The sequence below is a fragment of the Scomber japonicus genome, chromosome 19, assembly GCF_027409825.1.
Source record: "Scomber japonicus isolate fScoJap1 chromosome 19, fScoJap1.pri, whole genome shotgun sequence".
In the NCBI taxonomy this organism is placed as follows: Eukaryota; Metazoa; Chordata; class Actinopteri; order Scombriformes; family Scombridae; genus Scomber; species Scomber japonicus.
In genome coordinates, this window is record NC_070596.1 from 20,357,361 (window position 1) to 20,377,809 (window position 20,449).

Below are 20,449 nucleotides of genomic sequence, written 5' to 3' on the forward strand. Positions count from 1 at the left end.
ATTTACTTTCTCAAGAACATCAAGGGAAATTCAATGTGTCATTATCTCACAATTGCCATTGTTACAAAAGTTACAGTCTAACTTTGAAGCTGGAGACACAGTGAAAGACCAGAAAAAATGTGAAGTCTGATCATACTTATTTCAGATTTTAGAAGAGATAGAGAAAAAAAAACATATCTGTATCTTTTAGTATATAAATCTTACATGAAATGATAAGTGATTTACATAAAAGCATGTAATCAATACATTTACAATAAAGCAGTAAAACCAGTTTTAACATGATAAAATAGGATACAAATAAATTAAAAAGACAGGTAAAGATATCTAAATTTGGGTTGTGGAGAACTTTCTAGTAATTCCAGATGTCAGCATAGAAATCATGGCAATACTTTTCCCTATTTTATTCCCTCATAAATCAGTAGCAGCATCATTTAAAAAATTACTTCACAATGGACTCCTTAAAAAGCTGAACTCAGACCCTTTCATTTTCCAACAATTATGAAGTCCTCTAATTATTATCGCATTATTTTTAGAAGATTGACTGACTACAAGATCAGAAATACCAATTCAATTTCTATTCTAAATATAGATAACACTTTATTAGACTTTAAAAAGATCTTTCTGTAAAGGGTGGTGGTACTGCTCTGATTCTGTTTGAATGTCCTGAAGTGTTTGTCAGTATTGATCTCAGTGTCCTGATAGCTGATAAAACATGCTGATCTTGATGGAATGTATTGTTATCATAGCTCAGTTTCCCTGGAAAGAACCAATTCTGCTCTGCCCCCGAACAAATGAGAAGCTAACCTACAACACAGTATAACTAGATTATGTATGCAAGATTCTGGAGGTATGTGAATAAAGGTACTTGTCATACTTTCTTACCACCAGTAGTCTGTGTATATTTATACTCTACTTTTCATTTGACTATTTTTATATGGTACTCAATGTATGCTTCCTTATTTAGAAGTTGTTCTATTCACAATATGCAGGAGGGAAATGAAATAAACTCACTGGAAGCAGAGATTTCAAATAAAACACACCAAAATCTTAATTTAAACACTCCTTTATTTTACAATAATACTGCCTATGTGGGTCCGGTCCTTAAATTATTACATATTTTCAAACAAACAGGCACATTAACTCTTTTATTGTGGGTGGCTTAATCACCCATGTTTTTTTTAAAAATTGTATCCTGTATCCCTGTAGTCTTGATTCAGAGAAAGCACTGCAATAATTACACCACCTTGCACAGTTTGAAAATCAAAACTACACAAATCAAGTCCATAGACCAACATATAAACAGTACACTACCATACAGGTTTGGCGAATAAAAATCTGTGTTCAGTGCATAATGTGCATGGCATCGGAGAAGATACATTCATCACCCTGTTAGCCACAGCTGGCTTGTTTCAGTCCTCGGTGTCAGAGCTGTCCGCTGGGTCGGTGTTGTGGGTCAGCATGTAGTTGTCCATGTCGATGGAGGGGCAGTTGTGGATGGAGTAACGCAGACGCTCGGCGAGGACAGCCTGGCTTGAGTACGGAGGCAGGCGGAGCAGGAAGAAGCAGGTCTGAGCTGTAGGGAGGCCGTTGATGGGCTGGAGATGATGAGAGGAGAAAAAAAAAAGATAATTTGTTGGTTTGTACTTTTCATATTTATTCATGAGTACTTTTTAACGACTTTATTAGCAGCGACCTTACCCTGTCAACCTTGATAATTTGGAACTTTTGTGTAATATCAGCCGGATTGGAAGGCAACCTGGACCTGCCAGAGACGAAACGCAGGAAAAGCACTCGCTCTTCATTGGTGAACTCCTCCAAACTCTGCCAAAACCAGCCAATAAGCTGATGGCTCTCGGTGATGTCACGGTATCGCACTAGCTTCTTTAACATCTCGACGGAGACCTCCGGCAGGCCACAGACCAGCTGCTCCAGCTGCTGCGCTGTCAGCAGGGAGAGGAGGGGCACAGGGATGATGGTGGACATGCCCTCTCTGACTGCTGCCACCTGGACACAACAGAACAACGTCAGCTTTGATACTTCTGAAGACGAGCTACAGGGATCCCACAACAACAAACAGGCTGTCTAGTGAGCACTAATGTAAACTACGAGGCAGACTGGCTGTTTAAAATGGATGCAGAGTTTCAGATGCAGTAGAAGTAAAATTGCACCCAAGTCTTTTATTTGAACATATTTCATTGGAGATTTAGTTAGTTTGAAGTTTTTACTGTTTCATTTAGCCACTCTTAAGTCTCATCCTAATGCCTTAAAGGGTTAGTAACTCATATAATGTGGTTGAAAAGAGTTGTTAATTTTAGAAATGAAGGAAATGTCCCAGTTATTAATCAAACACACTATTTTCTACCAACAGTTAAAAATGTGTGAAAGCTCTCTACAGCCACAAAGTTATTTATCAAACAACTGGGTTCCCTTGTAATGCTACTATAAATCTGTTTTAATAGACGATTATAAGAATGTTATTTTTATACAACTAATTTAGTTTCCAGAACAACATATTTCACATTTGAACGATACACTCTCAGTGCCATTAGGGGGTATGCATCAATTGATTAAAATAGCCATTTGTTGCCAGGCAATGTGTTTGACCTTGACTGCAGAAATATTTGACATAATGTTTCTTCAAAAGCAGCAAAAATAAAAAGAGTTCTGGTTTTGGAATGGATTTTTAACACAGTCCAGTTGGCTCCTCGCGGACTCACAGCTTGTACAATGACAGACAGTCCGATCTACAGGGGACAGCAAATGGGGCTCTAGGGTGAGCTAATGGTACATGAAATAGATTAACCCTTCAAACCTGTGAATCCATTTCATGTAGCCTGTAGTCCAGAGCTCTCTCCACATATTCTGTCCGGTTGGAAAAGTTTAGAGAAATGTTTTGACCTCCAGGAACTACAGGTACCAGCCTTCCATCTGCACTGTGGGCCATAAATGAATCCAGCGGGATCATCTTTAAAGGGCGACATGGCAGGATGAAAGAAAAAAGATGAGAAGTTTTTATAGTATATTGAAAAAGAGTTAAATATCTATTCAGTTTACTAGATGACGATCAGGAATATTTAATGAACTCTGTCATAAGCCAATTTGCATCTTTGTATCTCACCACATGGAAATTTTCCTCTGTAATTCCGCTGTTTTCTAAGTGAAGGATGCCTTGTAGGGTGCGGTATGTGAGCAGGTCCACCTCCTCCAGATCAGGCCCTCCTAGTGGCATCGAGCAGAGCTGTTTCCACACCCAAGGTGCCAGATGTAAGTCAAGAGGTTTCTTGGTGCGGATGGCCACAGCCATGAGAATCCCGAGGAAGCGAAACTGGACAATGTGATCCTTGGAGAGTGCTGCCGGGTTGAGCAGGAACCTGTGAGGATACAGATCATTTTTGAGATTTGGATATTCTTTTGTACCTCAACAGTATTGTTTTGGTTGAAGACTATCAAAACAAACAATGTGCACCTGTCAGTGTTACTGCCCACATCTGCAAAACTGTTGGGAGTATGAATCAGAAGATCCACCACATCAGACTGCAACTCCTGGAAAAAACGCATTGTAATTCATCAGTTTACATAAAGCTACATTATAAACCATCTCTGCTGCTCTCAGACCTTTTGTGTGGTTTTCATCCCCATCCTACCTGGCACATCTCAGTGATGGTGTCATCAAACACTCCTCCGGCATCGTCAGCCCCCTCTCCGACAAGCTTAACCTTCCACGCTCGTGATGGCAGCCGCAGCTCCAGAGGATTCAAGCTCACCACCTGCTTCGCGATTTGCACAAAAATGGGCTTGCTCGAACGCCCTCTGTGGGAGTGTTAGGGAGGGGAGGGGACATCAGTCAAAGATTTGATGTACATGCACCAACACACAGTAGTAGTTAAAAGGCACATTAAAGAAACAAATGCACACAAAGGTGCCAGATAAAATGAAAGTCTCCCCTAAAATAAGCCCTGCTGGGCAGTTGGAAAAACAGCTTTACAAGTTGTTTTTGTAATCTCCTGTTTTTCCTCCGGCTGGCCCCTGAAAATGTATACAGACAACTGATCTAAAAATCATGGGCATCCTTACCTTGTGGAAATCCGTTTCACAGTGATCTGTGGCCCATATGTTTTGCCCTGGGTCATTGTTCTGCCAATGGAGCGCACTAGAGGCAGAGTGTTGACCTTAGGTGATAGAAGGCCTCTGAGCTCGCCTCGGATGATGGCTGTTGTCCCTGAACTGTAGCGTGACGTGGACACCTGAACGGAAGGAAGGACAGCGGATAAATAGGAGGAAGAGACTGAGGCATCACAGTGAAATAATGGTAATGACACAGAGAGAGGTAGCAGGATTATTTTTTTTAAATATAAAACACTTTTAACAGATTAGAAGGGCAGAAAATGGGATCAGTGATTACCGGATTTTTGGTGTCCAAGTTTAGCAGCCTCCAGGATTTGTACATGAGATCAGAAAAGTGGTAGAGTACCCTGAGGCGCATGCTGAGGATAGCAGGGCTGCAGTCTTTCAAGGTATTATACTGAGGAGGGACTGACTGGGGAAGGCCTAGCTGGAAACTTCCAGTGCCACCTGGAGATGACGATAAAAAATAAAATTCAAAGTGTATCCCTTCTCACAAATCAGAGGTGAACTAGCACATTTTAGGACTGTGTGTGTACCTGAGTTTTTCATCGAGGTAGAGGGGGTGGTCCATGCTGAACTGTGGCAGCGGCCAGCGGAGATCTGTCTGATGTTCTTTCCCTGGAGGGCTGTTACAAGTGTCGGCTCCTTCACTGGGTTGGAGTGTCCAAGGCCAAGCTGGGACACACATAAAAGACAACACAGTCCTCAAAGTGCTTCTGATGTGCAATGAAAGCAAACTTTAAAATTTCATGTGTATAATTTTCTAATAGATGATCTTCATTACCTGTCCCTCGCTGTTACAGCCCCAGGCATAGACGTCTCCAGTGGAGGACAGTGCGAGGACATGTTCACAGCCCAGAGCAATGTCTTCTATGAACAGCCCCTCCAGGGAAGGCACCAATTGAGGGTTGGATTTATTCTTCAACATAGAATCTGGCAGGCCAATCAGTCGCTCTGAATGAACAGAAGAGAGCCATGGATAAATAAATTAAATTAATTCCAAACAATTTAAGAGTTAAGACAGTCTTGAGTTAAAAACAACAATATTTAATCCAATAATGCAAATATTTTCACATTCCGTTTTCAAATAGAAATGTACCTTGTCCAAATGTGTAAACATGTCCATCGCAGGCCAAGACCACGGAGAACTGAGTTCCACAACTGACTTTCTTGATTCCCTTATTGCAAAGCTGCTCCACTTTCTGGAAACAGGCAGAAAAAAAAGAAGATGATAATATTTAGTGTAAGAAGCACCCATTTAAAATATATTAATAAATGTACAGAAGTGAATACAAATGAATAAATGCAAAGCACGTCACTGATATTTAATAAGTTAATATAAATAACCTTAGTTTTGTCTTTTGAGGATTTCTAAATTTGAGTCTTTGTCAACATTAAATTACCTGAGGGTAATATTTTGCTGTAGAGGAGCCTGTTCCCAATTTGCCATAATCCCCATCTCCAAACGCCCACACAATCATGCCATCCAGAGAAAGGACCAGCGTGTGGTTGAGACCACATGACACCTGAGAAAGATAATTAAGTCAGCTTTGATGAGTATTATTTAATCTCTTTTTCTTTTTCACTGGATATATATTTTTTTAACTGTATCAAAACACAAGTGTGAGAATCAAAATCCATTTCTCACTTGTCCAACATGATATCCCTCAAGTGCAGCCACCCTTTCAGGCAGCATCTTATTGGATGTTGATCGTTGACCCAGACGGCCAGATTCACCACTGCCAAAGGTGAACAATTTCCCATCTGCTGTTATTACAGCTGAATGCCGGAAACCACAAGCAAGCTGGGAACAGAAAGCAAAGACTGTATCATAAAACATAGTTAAACTGATGTGTCGGTATAACACTTTGACATGTTGCCTGAATTGGGTTTTTTCTTATGCTGACAAACATAGATACCAAATGTAAAAACTGTTCTTTACTGAGGTCAACTAGTTTACCTAAAAGAAACCAAATAAATACAAATATAAAACAGTGAAACACATTTGCACCATCACTGAATGTTTAAAATATTAATGCACTGTATTTACAAAACCAGGAACTGCAAGAACAAGTTGCCACCATGAATCAAACAGTCTTAAGATGGAAAAACATGGCTGGGATAATGGACCAACAATGGCTGATTCAAGGCATTTCATAAACTGTTAATTATATTACTGTACCACTGATACCCTTCTTAATGCTTCCAAATATACAGCCTGAAATCACTGAGGGTTATCTTTACCTGGATTACTTCCTCTCCTTGTAAGGCCTCTATTTGTTTGGGTCTCCTCTGCCTTTCACTGTTGCCGTGTCCAAGTTTTCCAAAATCTCCATCTCCCCAGCTGAACACCTCCCCAGTCTCAGTCAGGGCCATGGAGTGTCCATCTGACCCACAGGACGTTGCCAGCTGGGTCACCACATAACCTGCCCACATAAAGGAGTCAGTTAAGCTCAACTTATACGGATAAGAACGAGGAGAACATGAATGAACAATTCAGATTTTTTTTTCTCTTTCAGTTTAGGAAGGAGGAAAACCCTGTTACGACATCCCAAAGCAGCTCAGAATCAGGTCCTTAAGCCTCGGATGACTACTGTACCTTGAAAAGCAGAGATAATGGTGGGGACGTAGAGATCATCAGAATTTCCCTGGCCCAGTCTGCCGTACTGTCCCTCTCCTACAGCCAGTACTGTCCCATTGGACTGGACCAGGAAGGTACAGTTCTGACCACAGACGACCTGAATAACAATGAAAACATCCACGAAGGGATAAAGAGAAAAAAAAACAATTATAAAACATCAGCGATCAAGGACAATTTCTGACTCATGAGGGAAACCAGTTGCTACCTGTTGTGTCTGTAACAGAGAGGGTGCAAGAGTAGGCATCATGGGATTCGTTCCCATTCCAGCCAACTGTCCATAACGTCCGCTGCCCCAGAGATACACCTCACTCTTCCCCCCTTGTTGCCAGTCCTTTAACATGAAGTGAAAAGCTGATTATGCTTTGGAAAAATTACTTTTAAAAGGATGTATATATATATTTATCTATAGCTAAGCTGTTACCTCTGGTCTGACGGTGGCCCATGACATCAACTGTTCATCCATCCTGAAGCTCCACTTACTATTGTCCTAAGAGACGAGACAGACAAGTGTCTCAATATATGTTTACAACAGGAACTTAGGGATATTTTAGTCAACTCAGATTCCTGAAGCATATCCAATGTTCACCATTTCAAAAACAAACAACAGCTCAAATAAACATGCCCCCACTCACCAGTGCCTTGATGATTTCAGTGTGATCCACCTCCTGAAGGTCTGAAACAATGAAGGATTCTGGGAAGATGGTGCCGCTGGCGATAGCCTCAGCACTGCGGACAGTAGTGGCGTAAGTGGCGAGCCAGCTCCACTCTACTGGGCAGCAGTGGCCATTAGGACTGGTGTGATGTGGGGGCCGTGGGTAATGGCACAGGTGTTTCTCTAAAGACAAACCGACAGTCAAGGAGGAGAGGCTCTGCAGGAAGGCACTGTGGACTAGCTGGTCACCGGCTGCCACATGAGTCTGCATTAAAAGAAGACATGTATGAAATGAATAGTTACATTTTTCTGTTGTGGCTAGTAGGCCCATCAAAAACAAATATTAACAGAAACAAAGAAATGATAATGTATCAGTAATGACCCGCTCATAGGTGTACTGCTCCTGCAACAGCAGAGGTAACCTCTCCAGCAGTACAGCCAAACAAGGTGCCCGATTTAGACCCAGAATGTTCTGACTTCGGAGGACCATACGACAGGAAGCCAGCACGTGATTTTGACTGATCCAGTCAGGGGTGCAGCAGATCAACAGAACGTCCTGGGAGGGAAATGACAAATATTATATAATATTAAATGTTGCAGCTATAAATAATTTAGTTTTTTACATAGTCTCAGTTCTTACGTACTACATTAAAGTGTAATATTAAGTTTAAAAGTTATAGACTCATTAGTATGGAATAGTGTGATGAAAAGCACTGTGATATTACAGCTATCTTAAGTTTTGGAAATTGAAGTTACACATCATTCAAATTACCTTTGATCTTCCAAAGCAGGCAGCCACGCCCAGGTTTGGTATCCAGGTCGTACTGACAGTTGACCCCAAACCAGTAACAGTCTGTAAGACTGAACCATCCTGTGAGAAGCACAGAGACATAAAGGGATTCAAAATCTCAAATGAGACTCCTGAAAGATTCATGATAAGGAAGTGACAGCAGCAGTGAATGATGCTTTCTGACCTGTAAGGACCAGATATTGAGCAGTCCTCCTATCCCTCCAGAAACCAGAGCTAGTCCACCAGGGCAAAATGAGAGGGACTTCACTGCCGTAATGTGGCCATGAAGAACATAAACACACTTTGCACTGTCCTGATGTAAAAGGAAACAAAAACAACAGAATCAGAGACGACTGTTGCATTATTACTATTACTGTTTAAAAAAAAAAGAAATTTAAAGTAAATGAATTCCTGGCACATAAAATCCTGACTTTAAGAATCATTTCAAAATATTACTAAAACCAGAGCTGTAAAAAAAGAGCTCAACCACAGATACAAACTGACCTTCACATCAATGCTTTTATCCTGGCTCGAGGAGCTTTTCAATATGCTGGGCAAAGATACAACAGTACCCCCCTGTGGCAATGTCCAGATATGCACAGCGCCATTCTGACAACCTCTACAGAAAGATGGGGGGGATGGGGGGTGGGGGGTGGGGGGGGGATTAAAATATACAAAAACATATGAATAAAGGAACTTGTAAAATGAATGCTGGTATATCACATTATATCCCAAATATATGATCACAGCAATAATCTTACATGCAGCAATGATCAAAAACAGATTATCACAAATCATAATGTAACGTCACCATTTTTTGTTGTAAAGAGAAGAATAAATTATTTAAACTCACGCAGCCATCATGAGCCTGGGATCTGGTGCTCTGCCAGCAAGTGGGCACCACTCGGCAGTATTTACTGTGCTGCTGTGGATGAGAGAGTGGAGGGTCACCCAGGTGCCCCCTGAGCGTCCCAGTAATTTCACCACCTCTGACCTGCCCAAACAGAGCAGCAGATGTCCTGTAGGGTCCCATTTTAGGGAACTTATACTCTCCTGTAGAGTGAAGGCAAAGAGAGTGGAGTGGTCAGAGTGGAAAATTCAAGCTAAATCCTACATCACAACAAAGTATGTAGACAATAGTCCCACATTAACAATAAAGTCATGTGGGTGTAAAGTACATGCAGTTTGTTTTTTGAAGTGCTCTTCAGCATACTGCGATTAAAATGAACACAGGGTGAATTTTGCAGACAAACCTGGAAGACTGACAGCACTACCGGCTGCTCATTCTCATAGATCTCAGTTGTTCCCAAAAGGATCTTTCCACTGGGATAGCCCACTGCGAAAGCCTTGTCCTCACTGTGCCAGGCGACACACTGGGGGGCTAGGAGAGATCATGGCACAAGACAGTCAGTTACAGACCTTTGCACACCTATTGGAACACTTACACAGGTAATTTCACTTATATTGGATTTTGGATTTCATAAACAAGATGTTACTTAGTGAAATTTACATAGATTGATATGCGTATTTCCGTTCAGATGAAGCGAGGCTAATTGTTTCCCCCTGCTTCAAGAACCTAACCACCTCCTGGCTCAGCTTTAGCACACAGACATGAGAGTGGTATCATTATTCTGCATAACTGAGCAAGAAAGCAAATAGGCATAGTTTCAAACAATATCAAACTATTCATTTAAGTGCTTTACATTAAATTAAATTAAACAATTAAGAATATGTTCCTATGCAGATTTAAGTTGTATATGTGGGTCACTGTCCAAACATAACTTCTTCCCATCTGATTACACCATCTTATGTTTGAGTCTGGAGTGAGCAGGTATCTCTTCATGTGTGATTATTTCATAGTTATGGTTTTAAAGTGTAAGCGTGTAAAGCAGTCCTCTCACCCTCTTTCCTGTAGCAGTGGCTGAGTTCGGTGCTCTTCACCAGCATGTCTATTTCCTGCATTGTGACCTGCAGCCAGCAAAGAGAGCCATCCAGCCGTCCCACCAACAGGCTCTCAGCAGGTCTGTTCTTACAGGCTGCTGGCTGGTCAAGAACCCACAAGCTGAAGGCCTGAGCCCAACAAAGAGCTGTGACCCGAGACACCTGGGCCTCCACATGACAGTGAGATCCTGCAAAAGAGAGAGGGCATTTCAAGATATAGCAACTGCAATGCAATTAACAAGTCCCTCTCCACTCTTTTGTTTTGTTTACACTCCTAGATATGTATTACATTAAACAGCTGTAACGAGAACTTATTAACTACAGTAAAAAAAAAACGTAGAACTTTTTTTTATAGCCGTGATGAAATAAGACATGAAAAGAGACAAATAGCCAGACTTACCCCTGATGTTCATGATGTTGATGTGTTTATTCTCAGGAGCAGCCAAAAAGTTTCCGCCTGTACTCCAGTAAACAGGAGATATGTGATGACATCTGCCAGCCCTCTCAGTGCTAGATCTGTCTGTCTTACTGGAGAGAGTCAGGGGAAGAAAAATTTGAGTTTATAATTAATTCCAGTACTTTGACAGCAAAGCAAACCCTCACTGACACAGCAAAACTCTCTCTGGACAAACCATTTCTGAAACAAGCAAACATTACCTGGTAATACAGGAGAAGGTGGTTTGTAACTCCACAGTGTTCTGGCTGATGCTCCACAGTTGCACCACCTTGTCCTGAGAGCATGTAGCCAGCAAACTCTGTTCGCTGTTCCAGGAACAACTGGCCACCTGGTAAGAACAGAAATAATTCAAAGCTTCTTTTTACAACATCTCATGATAGTCAGAACCCAGTGGTTAGAGCTATGTTTTTCATGTCCTCCATCTCAAATACAAATTGATAGATAGTGGCTTAGATAAGAAATGTTCATATACATGGTTTGCAGTTTGTTACAAAGCAAATTAATGTAATTGGCAAATTTACTCCAAGTCTCTGACCTTGTTGTAATGCCCCTCCAGCCTCTTGAGAGGACATTTGCGTAAGTCACCAGCGAGGTCGCTGTATGTTTGGGGCCGAGTAGGACTGTCCCTTCCTGTGGCAGCCAAGGCCTGCACCAGCTGCTGTGCTGCCCACTGGCGATGTTTACTGGTCAGCCTGGCAGACAGGACACATGCTGCCAGTGCATTAGCAAGCTCCAGAGGACCCACTCTTGCACCCATGTGGGGTAAAGGGGAAGGAGGCAAGGACGAAGAGGACAGCCCCTGGTTTCCTGTATCTAGGTCAAAAACACATGTACGCAGAGGACAGATACTATGAATATCAAAATAACACATAACAACACAACTGCTTAAATAAAACATTCGTCCTTACCATTAGCCTCGTGTTCAGGCCTGTCTGGGCCAGAACAGTGAACACCCTTCTCAGTGAGCAGGGACACCAGACTTTGTGTGACCAGGAACGTTGGGGGTGTCTGCTCATTGTAGTCCCTCTGCTGCTGGGTGCCCTGAGTTGCAACTGTTAGAGTGGAGCTCAGACAACCTCTCTGCTGCGGGTCAATGATGGCCCCAATGTTCACTCCTGTAGCTGCTGCCATTAGGTCCTACAGCAGCAATAATAAAAGGATATTCAAGTGTTAGTATTTGGTCTCCAGCCCTTTACTACCAGTGGTATTTTTTCATGATTAAATAATCTCTTAAAGCTTGGGTAATTCTTTATTACAATCATAATTCTATTATTTATAATTAGTAGTACTGAACAATAAACCAAATTATAGCTATAGTGATGTAGTTATTGTGAATTTTTAAAATGCCTAGCACTAATAATTAATTTGTGGCTCCACTGAAGAACACCAACCTGAGTGCATATCTCCACTAGCTGTCTGTACGCAGTAGGGCTGTGTGACACCACACTGCCGATGGCTGTAGTGAGGAAACTGAGGCAGCTGGAGTTGTTGCGCTCTGTCGCCAGCCCCTTCACACCAGACTGTCTGTCCACACAGGTGTGAGCCCTGCCGCCTGCTGCAAGCGTCATCAAACGCACCAGAATACGGATATCTGCCAGACCCAAGGACTCTAGTCCATTAGACTGGCTACACACGGAGGCACTGGAGAGGAGGAAGAAAGTGAAACTGAGTATTCATGTGTACAAAATCTATATACCAAAGAAGAGGTGAAAAAATATATGAATGAAGCAATATTCTGCCCAAATATACCTAGAAGCAGTTTGAGACAGTGCTCTCATCACCATGTTGTAAGCTAGTAGAATCTGGGCAGTGGAGGTGACTCTTCTTAAAGCTTTCAGTCTATCATGAGAGTCTCTAAGTGATAGTGCTTGCTGTCCAAGGCTCAAAGAGGTCTTCTGCTCAGCAAGGGCATTCCCTGGTGAGGAAAAAACACATCAAAAGGCATTATGTTATGGTAAACTGTAAGAAATATCCTTGATGTGTCTTCATCAAGATTTATAAAACACCCATAACCCATTTGTGACATGAAAAAAAGTGCAGGCAAAAATTGTGCATTTCTCCATCATACACAAAAAATCTAAATAATTGACCATTTGTGCTTCAGATGCTCAGTTATGATAAATGAGTGATGACTCATTATGCTGCAGTAAGTTGGACTGTGGCAGGAAATACTTGCTGCCAAAAAGCACAGAGGGAATGTGGGTGTGTGTTACAACAAGTGGGCTAAGTCAGGGATAAAATGAAAAAAAAAAGCATCACAACAAGGTCAAGATGACAGTTTGCTACTCACTAAAAAGGACATAATGCTCTGTTTGTATATGCTCTGCAGTTTCACATCTGGGGAAATGTGGATAGCCTACAATAAATTAATCTCGAGTGGAACGTTTGGTGTCACACTGTCATAGAGTTGTTGAAGAAGTGTGTGGAAATTGTCTATAAAACCTTAATGAGAAAGGCCTACTGAGACATTATAATCTTGACAAACTGTTTCTCAAAATTAATATAATGTCCATTTTCAAGCTATAGCGTGTTTGTCATGTTTAAGTGCTTGCATTGTCCCTTTAACCACTATCACTTATACTATTTATTTAACAAGGACAAGTCTTCTTAATTTTAAGTGCTTAAAATTTTATGTGCTTTGAAACATCTATGCATGTGTCTAAATTGTATATTCTGAGAGAGGTCAAAGTGTCTATTAAATGCATTAACAACAAAACTGGTACCTTTGGGAACCACTGCTCTCATAGGGTCAGCAGAGCGATAAACCAGGGCTCCCAGCGGATCTGGCTCAGTGAAGGTGATGGGGTCTGGCACCAGTTTCTTTTCAGTCAGTCCCAGTGGTCTTAGCAAGAGCCCAAAGTCCTCCAGTCCTGTCAGTTTGTCTGTGTCACACTCATCTTGATGACTCATTTCCCAATCATCTGAGCAAACAAAAGCACCATTTATATTAGAAGAATTCATTATTCATTTTGCAAACATTAATTCACTTTATTGTATCCTATGTTTTACCTACCATCAGAAGTACTGTCCAACTGGCCAACTAAATCACATGTCAGACCCTTAATCCTAAAAAGACATGAGAACACAACAATGATAAATAATAGGCTATATAATCAAATACATTAACCAACAAAAAAGTATAATTTATACTTCTTGTGGGAGTCTGAAAACAAAAGACAGCTAACTGATTTGTTTTCTCCAATATGCTACATGCATGCATGCATATTTCCAGTATATATTATTTTATGTATATATCTGCTGTACCTTTCATATTTGGCACTTGGATCGTTCAAATTTGCAGCCAGATACTTTTCCCTGCAGGAGCTGCAAAGGAGGTAGAAGGGGAAATTGGAGCCACACTCCCCTTTAAACCAGACATCCACATAAGCCCCGGTGCTGTCGTAACCTTTTCGTGCAGCACTCTGCCCACAACCTGGGTGTCGCCGCTTTATATGGTTGTTAAATTGCAGGGTGAGGGTGTTACACAGCTCACACTTCACCATCTGACTGTGTTCTTCTCCAGCCTAAAAGAAGCGAGATGCAGATTAATGGTAGTTCTAGTAATAAGAACAATGAAATCACAATGACATTTTTGTTTTGTCCATGTCATGCAGCCTTAGTGATGAAAGTGTGTGTGCATCACCTCCACTATCTGGAGCGTGTCTCTCTCCAAGCTGAAGAATGAAGGTGTGAGCAGGTCCTCGTAAGTTTCTTCATGATATGGATCATCCATGTAGCCCAACTCTGACTCCTCTTCAGCAGAGTAAGGATGAAACTCCACCTGCTCTGGCCAATCAGCAACCGCTGTGTGTTGTTGGAACAGCTGCGGTAGGGGGTTGGGTGATGGCAAGTCTAAAAAGATAACGCTTGCTTCACATGACATCGCACAATACAATGGTTAACATGGGTAATTTGTTACAATCAGCAACAAAAATATTATATTCAAGGCTGTTATTGTAAGTCAAGGCACAATTTGAAGACTTTATATCAATCAGTATAATATATCTACATTTAAACTAACACATGATCCGACAAGCCTGGATGTCCACCTTTCATTTCTAATTTTGTGACACTGACCTGCCCTTCGGAAGGACGTTCTTTGAGTTGGGCCTGAGCGTCGCCGCCGTGCTGGAGGAGGTCTGTTCCTCGTCAGGTGGACATCCAAGAAGTTTTCCCTCTCTATCCAGTCAAGACCTGGCAACAAGCTGTAAATAACATAATAATAATAAATAATAAAACACTATAGTCCACCAGTTCCTGATGGTATATGTAAAAATAATAATACCAAATGAAACTGAACAGACTTCCTTAAATCCCTGACCTTTCGCTGGGTTGACTGGTAGAACGCTCCGGGCATTGCACTGTCTCTGGCCCATCTGGAGATGGAGTGTCTGGAACACCCTCCGGTCTGGGGGACTCCACTGCCTGCTGCTCCTCAGTCAGGGGGTGCTCAAGCATCCAGCTGGCCAACACCTCAATGGTTTGAGAGTCCAAGTCACCTGCTACATCTGGGAGGGACCACAGGGAAGTTGAACTGTCAGAGTTTAAAAAAGAAAAGATGGATCATGGGGTGTTGCATTGCTAATTTGTGTTGGACATCACCACCAGATGATCATGCAACTGTGCCCTTCCTAAGGTCAGGCTGGCACATCTGCTCTGGCAATCAAGTGTGTGAATTTTGTGATACAGTGAGGAAGGCCTACAATTTGAATAATGTGTGGAGTTACTGAAATAGGTAGTGCTGAAAACATTACATGTATATTGGTGCAATGCATAAATGTAAACGCATCCATACATTCCTTTTTCAAACATTCATAAAACATACATGATCTGTGCCATGCGTGAAAGAATCAAAATTGGTTCACTTTTATGTGGTGAAATTGTAGCTTTACAAACCGACATTTAGGTAAAATAAAAATGGTGGATGAACAATTTTAAAATGTTATACTATACATGTTGTGAAAATCTGAGCAAAAATATATTGGATTACTTATTTTCTGAGTCTGAAAACTGCTTCTGCACATTGTTTTGAGGTCGAAAAACAACATGTCACATTAGCTATATAAGTTGAAAAATGAATGCTTGTTATTTTGCATTATGTTGCAATTTTTTCATTCAGAAATCTAATTACAAGAAGGCTGCAGCACACAATGAAGGACAGATGTTTAAAATAGCAAGCACATGAAGCAAAGCAGTACCTGCTGCCTCCATGGCCCAGTAGATATGTCTCATAGTGAATCCCATTTCTAGCAACCGACTGGTGACAAACATTTGTGTCCGTTCTGGTGGTTGAGGAGAAAAGAAAAAGTACACAAAAAACAGAAAACAAAAACAAGGCCATGGCTCCATTTTGGAAAATTTCATAAAGTATGAAGTGGAATTTTTCACATTATTTTATTTTTCATCAGCCTCATTAATTTATCTATGGAACATAAAAGCCCCTCCATCTCAGGTAAACTTATTCAATTAATGCTCAACAAATGATTAAACCTACCGGTTGAGTCGCCTGTTAATTCTAATGTATCCTGAGATATGAAAGTCAGATCAACGAACTTAATTAAGCTTATTTCAATTCCCAGAATGTTCAAAATAAGACCAACAAAACTGATGATGAACAAATGATGCCATTCAAGCATGTGAGTGCAAAAACTGTGTCATGCATTCATTTGGTTGTTTTAATTTCATATCTGTTCAATAGCGTAGCAAAACACATGCTGATTTGAGCAGCAGATCAGTTGTGTCAAAGCTGAAAACATAAAACTCATGCAAAAGACAGACAGCCCCCACTGCGTTTTCATTGATCGACTTTCCCCCTTTTATTATAACATAGGAGATTTAATAAAATCTATTTTAAAATGAAAGAAATAGCATGTTTGAATGTGAAGCCAGCATGTGGAAAACGTTTTTTAAAAACTATAACAATAGGCAAAGCTATTCTATTTAAGACAGCATGTTGGTTGTCAGGAAATTTTAAATTAGGAGATACATTGTAAATTACTACTTAAATCTTCTTCTTCTTCTTTAGATCTATATAATGCTGTGTACTGACTTCCAACAGCTTTTTCCCCACTGACATCTCTGCGCTTGTTCTTACCCAGGCTGCTTCTGGCCTGTGTGCTGCAGGGACCAGGTTCCATGAAGCTAGTCTGCTGCTCTGTGAAGGCATCACAAGAAGCAGAGCTGGCCAGGCTGAAGCAAGGATGCAGCACAGGGGGAGTGCTAACCAGGCCGGTAAGCGTAGGGAACCGAGTTAGCACCATATGCCTAGAGGGAGTGAAAATACAGTATGTATAGTAATAACACAGTGCAATTGGTGCTACATGGCCACTTTTCGGGCCTGACCAAACATCTGAAATATAAATTATCTGAAGGCTTAAGATGAGCTCAAGTGAACCAGATTTAATACTTGGAGATGCCTAAAATTTGGAATAAATCAAGCATGTATCTTCTTCTGTCAATTATTTGAAAGATAAACATTTAACTAAAGCCTTGTATTTCTTGTCGTGGTATCATCTCACACTCTGAGAAGTTAGTACAATACGTGCTTTGCACTGTGCGAGTCTTCGGTAAATAGTTGGTACTATTCTCGTAAAAAAACTCTCCAGGAAAGAGATTTTATTTTCTGTATGATATTATTAGCGCTGAAGCTTTTTTGCTCACAACTTGAAAGCAGGAACAATACTGACACTATGGTCAGCTGGCTGGGTTAGGAGAAAAACAGGCAGGCAGAGCTGCAGCCTAGGTTAAAGACAATGCAGGCAGAATCTCTCACTCTCTTTTTTTTCATATCGATCCTAACTCACCCATTCCCTGGACTTCAGAAAAGCTGCTGCTGCCAAAAGATACAGGTCTGTAGTAATCAGTAACAACATGTTTCTGAGATACACTTCTGAGAATTTACTGGACTAAGGATTTTGTATGAATTACTCAACCAACAGTTAAATTCAATTAATATTAATATGATCAACCCATTTTATACTCACTGGAGGAGGCTGATGGGGAGGAAAGGATTGAAATTATCAAGACCATCTGCCTGCTGGTTTGTTGGTAGAGAGGAGGCCAGTTCAGTGTTAGAGGATGAGGCAGAGGCTCTGTTTGATTGGCCGAAGATGGCAGTGCCCTCTGAGCCAGCGCTGTACAAGGAGACGGAGCTGGAGGACTTTGAAATAGGCTGAGATGACATGTGGTGGCCTGAGTCTGCAAGGACAAGGTGATGACTATTAGGTCACATGCTTTATATTATACAGCATTTTTTAATTTGACATTAAAGACAATACAGTAGAGTCGCTTTTATATCTTTATGCGTAAGTCAAGTTCCAAGACTGTGCAACCATACAATACAAAGGTCCAATATGTGTGTGTTGCTAAAAAAAAGTCATTTCTGTCACTGTCTTATTAATTTCCTATTGCTCTGAAATTTCAAGTTAAAACTTTAGATCTGACAAGTCCAAGTTGAGCCCTACATCTTTATTTTTGTGACTTGAGTCTGTCAATGGTCAAAGTCTACAGTTCTGTGTCCTTTGTACCTTTGCATTCTTTGTCCTCCTGCAGTCTGTTGAGGGCTCCTTTGTAGATCATGACCTGAGCCCTTTCCAGGTCAGCAAGTGAGACGGTCTGTTTGATGGGACAGGGCCTGACTGCCCACTTCACCATGCTCTGCACCACATACTGTAGTACTGAAGTCAGCTCAGCACTCTCATCCCATTGTTTGCTGCTGGCTTTGGCCTGGTCAGAGTTTGGACTGGAAAGGGGACTCATTGGGGAGTTGTTGGGGTCATGTTTAGGTACTAAGAGCAAATCTGATAGCTTCTCACAGCTGAAAATGACAGTCAGGGATTTCAAAGCCCCAGTGAGAAGGTATGAGACTCTAACTGCTCTTAGTTCAAGGGCAAAGACTTTCATTTTGGAGGTTTGGGATGTCTGGTGGGGCTGGGGTTGACAGGTGACGTCTTTGTTTGAGGATGGTGATGGCAAGTGGTCTGTTTCAACCTTCTGCTCATCAAACTTCTTCCTCTCATCTTCGGTCTGCCATCTGACATCATCTGATGTGTCTTCATCCAGGCAGCTCTGAGTCTCACTCTCTCTCACGCTCTCCTCCGAGTATTTCCTTTTTAGGGCTGAAGGAGGCCCCAGCCATCCCTGCTCCTCCAGCAGCCCCATCAAATATATCAGATCTAACAAGATGGTTGGTTTGAGGCCTCCGAGTCGGGTGACATCGCAGCAGGATATGTCACAGGGCTCCAGTGAGATGATCGGTGTGTCGCTGGGTGACCAAGAATTCATGGAGCTTAGTTATTGGGAAGGATGAGAAGAACCCACAGATACAGCATGGAGTGACACCAGGACGGATTCAACAGGGATTAATGGATTTAAGTATGAAGAGGAAGAAGCAAGAAAAAAGTAAGATCAGGGGGGTAAACGAAAAAAAATGAAGTAAAATGTTAGACAAATTACAGAGGAAGAAAAAATAAACACTAACAGAAAAGAATTATACAGAGTCATAAACATGCTGAAAGGACCAAGACAAGAAAATATAGGAGTTGTTTTATGGAAGTTAATGAGAATCATTGTTTAATCAACATGTGCAAAGACAGTTTATCATAACAGGTGGACATAGCAATACATATTTGTAATACCTGACAGAGAGGTCTGCTTCCTCCCACTGAAGCTTGGCCAGGGAGCTTCCTTCTTTCAGGACCCCCAGCAGGATGGCCCTGCGCCCACTGGGCTTGTGAAGACATAAACCTCCAGCCCGGAGACCATTGTCCACTCCACCGATCAGGGCCAGTACTGGCCAGACTTCAGTGCAAAGAGCAGCCAGCTTGGTCTCTGACAGGGACCTACGGTGCCCCAGCAAATCCCCCGTGTTCTCACCGACCAGATCTTTCTCTTTTTCATTCTCTTCCTTCTCCAAGTATGTGTTACTGAGTCCTGTAGGAAAATGTAAGACAGTGAGTATGAAACTAAGAGTAATAGCCATTTAGAAAATATGTTTTTTTAAGGATAATAAAGGAAAAATAAAGTGTGGCTTCAAAAGAAGGATTGACAATGTGAACACTTTGACAACAACTGCTTTTTTTAAATTACCCTTGAAAAAAGGTGATGATATCAAGTTTTCCTGCACTGGAAAAGTGGTATACAATTAATCTTAACTGAGGCCTAATTACAGTACAGGACCAGACTAATCTTGCTCATAAGTGACCACTATCTAAGCTTGTAACTGACCTGGACTGTTGCTTCCGAAATCATCCTCTTTAAGCAAGGGTCCAATAAGCTCCAGATGGGTATGGATATGCTGGTTGATGTGTGGGGACCACTGGTCACATTGATGGAGTCTACGGAGGAGCTGCACTGTTGACTCCAGCAACACGGTGGTCTGAGGGCTGCAGAGAGGGTCCCCAGGAAGGAGATTACTGGGCATGCCTCGCATCTGGAGGTCACGCAGTGCCACCTGTGGGGAATACAGAGGAAAAATGTTGTTGCACTATAAAATACTATTTGAATAATATACAGTACCAGTCAAAGGTCTGGACATACCTTCCCATTCTCTTGAATAATACACTGTGTCCAAACCGTTGACTGGTACTGTCTGTGAAATTTTAGAAATTTTCCTGCAATGTTTCCTCACATTAAATGTGTGGTCATTTCATTGTATGGGTAGCAGTCTATTCTGCTTACCTTGAAATGTAAGTGACTATGAGGAGTTCCTACAGTAGGTCTCTCTATTAATGTAAGGACCCAAACAATACTGGATTTTTGGGATTGATAACGATATTAGGGAGTGAAAAAATTTCCAAAATGGATATATTGGCTGAGAATTTTATATATACACAAATTTTGCAC

General features: G+C 41.5%; 1 protein-coding gene across 1 annotated transcript in view; it reads right to left on the reverse strand.

The window, feature by feature from the left end:
* Nucleotides 1-1,068: 1,068 nt before the first annotated feature.
* LOC128379992 (probable E3 ubiquitin-protein ligase HERC1) overlaps nt 1,069-20,449 on the reverse strand; it is a 33,928-nt gene continuing 14,547 nt past the window's right edge. Inside the window, exons 37-79 of the mRNA XM_053339636.1 lie at nt 19,832-20,057; nt 19,243-19,537; nt 18,133-18,893; nt 17,590-17,803; nt 16,701-16,870; nt 15,805-15,888; nt 14,928-15,114; nt 14,684-14,811; nt 14,250-14,458; nt 13,871-14,130; nt 13,620-13,672; nt 13,330-13,527; nt 12,356-12,521; nt 11,998-12,247; nt 11,515-11,743; nt 11,142-11,419; nt 10,807-10,934; nt 10,550-10,677; nt 10,110-10,337; nt 9,462-9,589; nt 9,062-9,261; nt 8,713-8,827; nt 8,393-8,521; nt 8,191-8,289; nt 7,801-7,974; nt 7,399-7,683; nt 7,188-7,253; nt 6,972-7,097; nt 6,725-6,863; nt 6,370-6,551; nt 5,774-5,929; nt 5,529-5,651; nt 5,225-5,327; nt 4,910-5,079; nt 4,662-4,800; nt 4,361-4,572; nt 4,075-4,244; nt 3,645-3,810; nt 3,467-3,543; nt 3,119-3,371; nt 2,813-2,965; nt 1,699-2,004; nt 1,069-1,595 (exon numbers count right to left, since the gene is read on the reverse strand). Of these exons, the coding sequence (XP_053195611.1) occupies nt 1,410-1,595; nt 1,699-2,004; nt 2,813-2,965; nt 3,119-3,371; nt 3,467-3,543; nt 3,645-3,810; nt 4,075-4,244; nt 4,361-4,572; nt 4,662-4,800; nt 4,910-5,079; nt 5,225-5,327; nt 5,529-5,651; nt 5,774-5,929; nt 6,370-6,551; nt 6,725-6,863; nt 6,972-7,097; nt 7,188-7,253; nt 7,399-7,683; nt 7,801-7,974; nt 8,191-8,289; nt 8,393-8,521; nt 8,713-8,827; nt 9,062-9,261; nt 9,462-9,589; nt 10,110-10,337; nt 10,550-10,677; nt 10,807-10,934; nt 11,142-11,419; nt 11,515-11,743; nt 11,998-12,247; nt 12,356-12,521; nt 13,330-13,527; nt 13,620-13,672; nt 13,871-14,130; nt 14,250-14,458; nt 14,684-14,811; nt 14,928-15,114; nt 15,805-15,888; nt 16,701-16,870; nt 17,590-17,803; nt 18,133-18,893; nt 19,243-19,537; nt 19,832-20,057 (8,049 nt within the window). The 3' untranslated portion in view covers nt 1,069-1,409. The remainder of the gene's footprint in view (nt 1,596-1,698; nt 2,005-2,812; nt 2,966-3,118; nt 3,372-3,466; nt 3,544-3,644; nt 3,811-4,074; nt 4,245-4,360; nt 4,573-4,661; nt 4,801-4,909; nt 5,080-5,224; nt 5,328-5,528; nt 5,652-5,773; nt 5,930-6,369; nt 6,552-6,724; nt 6,864-6,971; nt 7,098-7,187; nt 7,254-7,398; nt 7,684-7,800; nt 7,975-8,190; nt 8,290-8,392; nt 8,522-8,712; nt 8,828-9,061; nt 9,262-9,461; nt 9,590-10,109; nt 10,338-10,549; nt 10,678-10,806; nt 10,935-11,141; nt 11,420-11,514; nt 11,744-11,997; nt 12,248-12,355; nt 12,522-13,329; nt 13,528-13,619; nt 13,673-13,870; nt 14,131-14,249; nt 14,459-14,683; nt 14,812-14,927; nt 15,115-15,804; nt 15,889-16,700; nt 16,871-17,589; nt 17,804-18,132; nt 18,894-19,242; nt 19,538-19,831; nt 20,058-20,449) is intronic.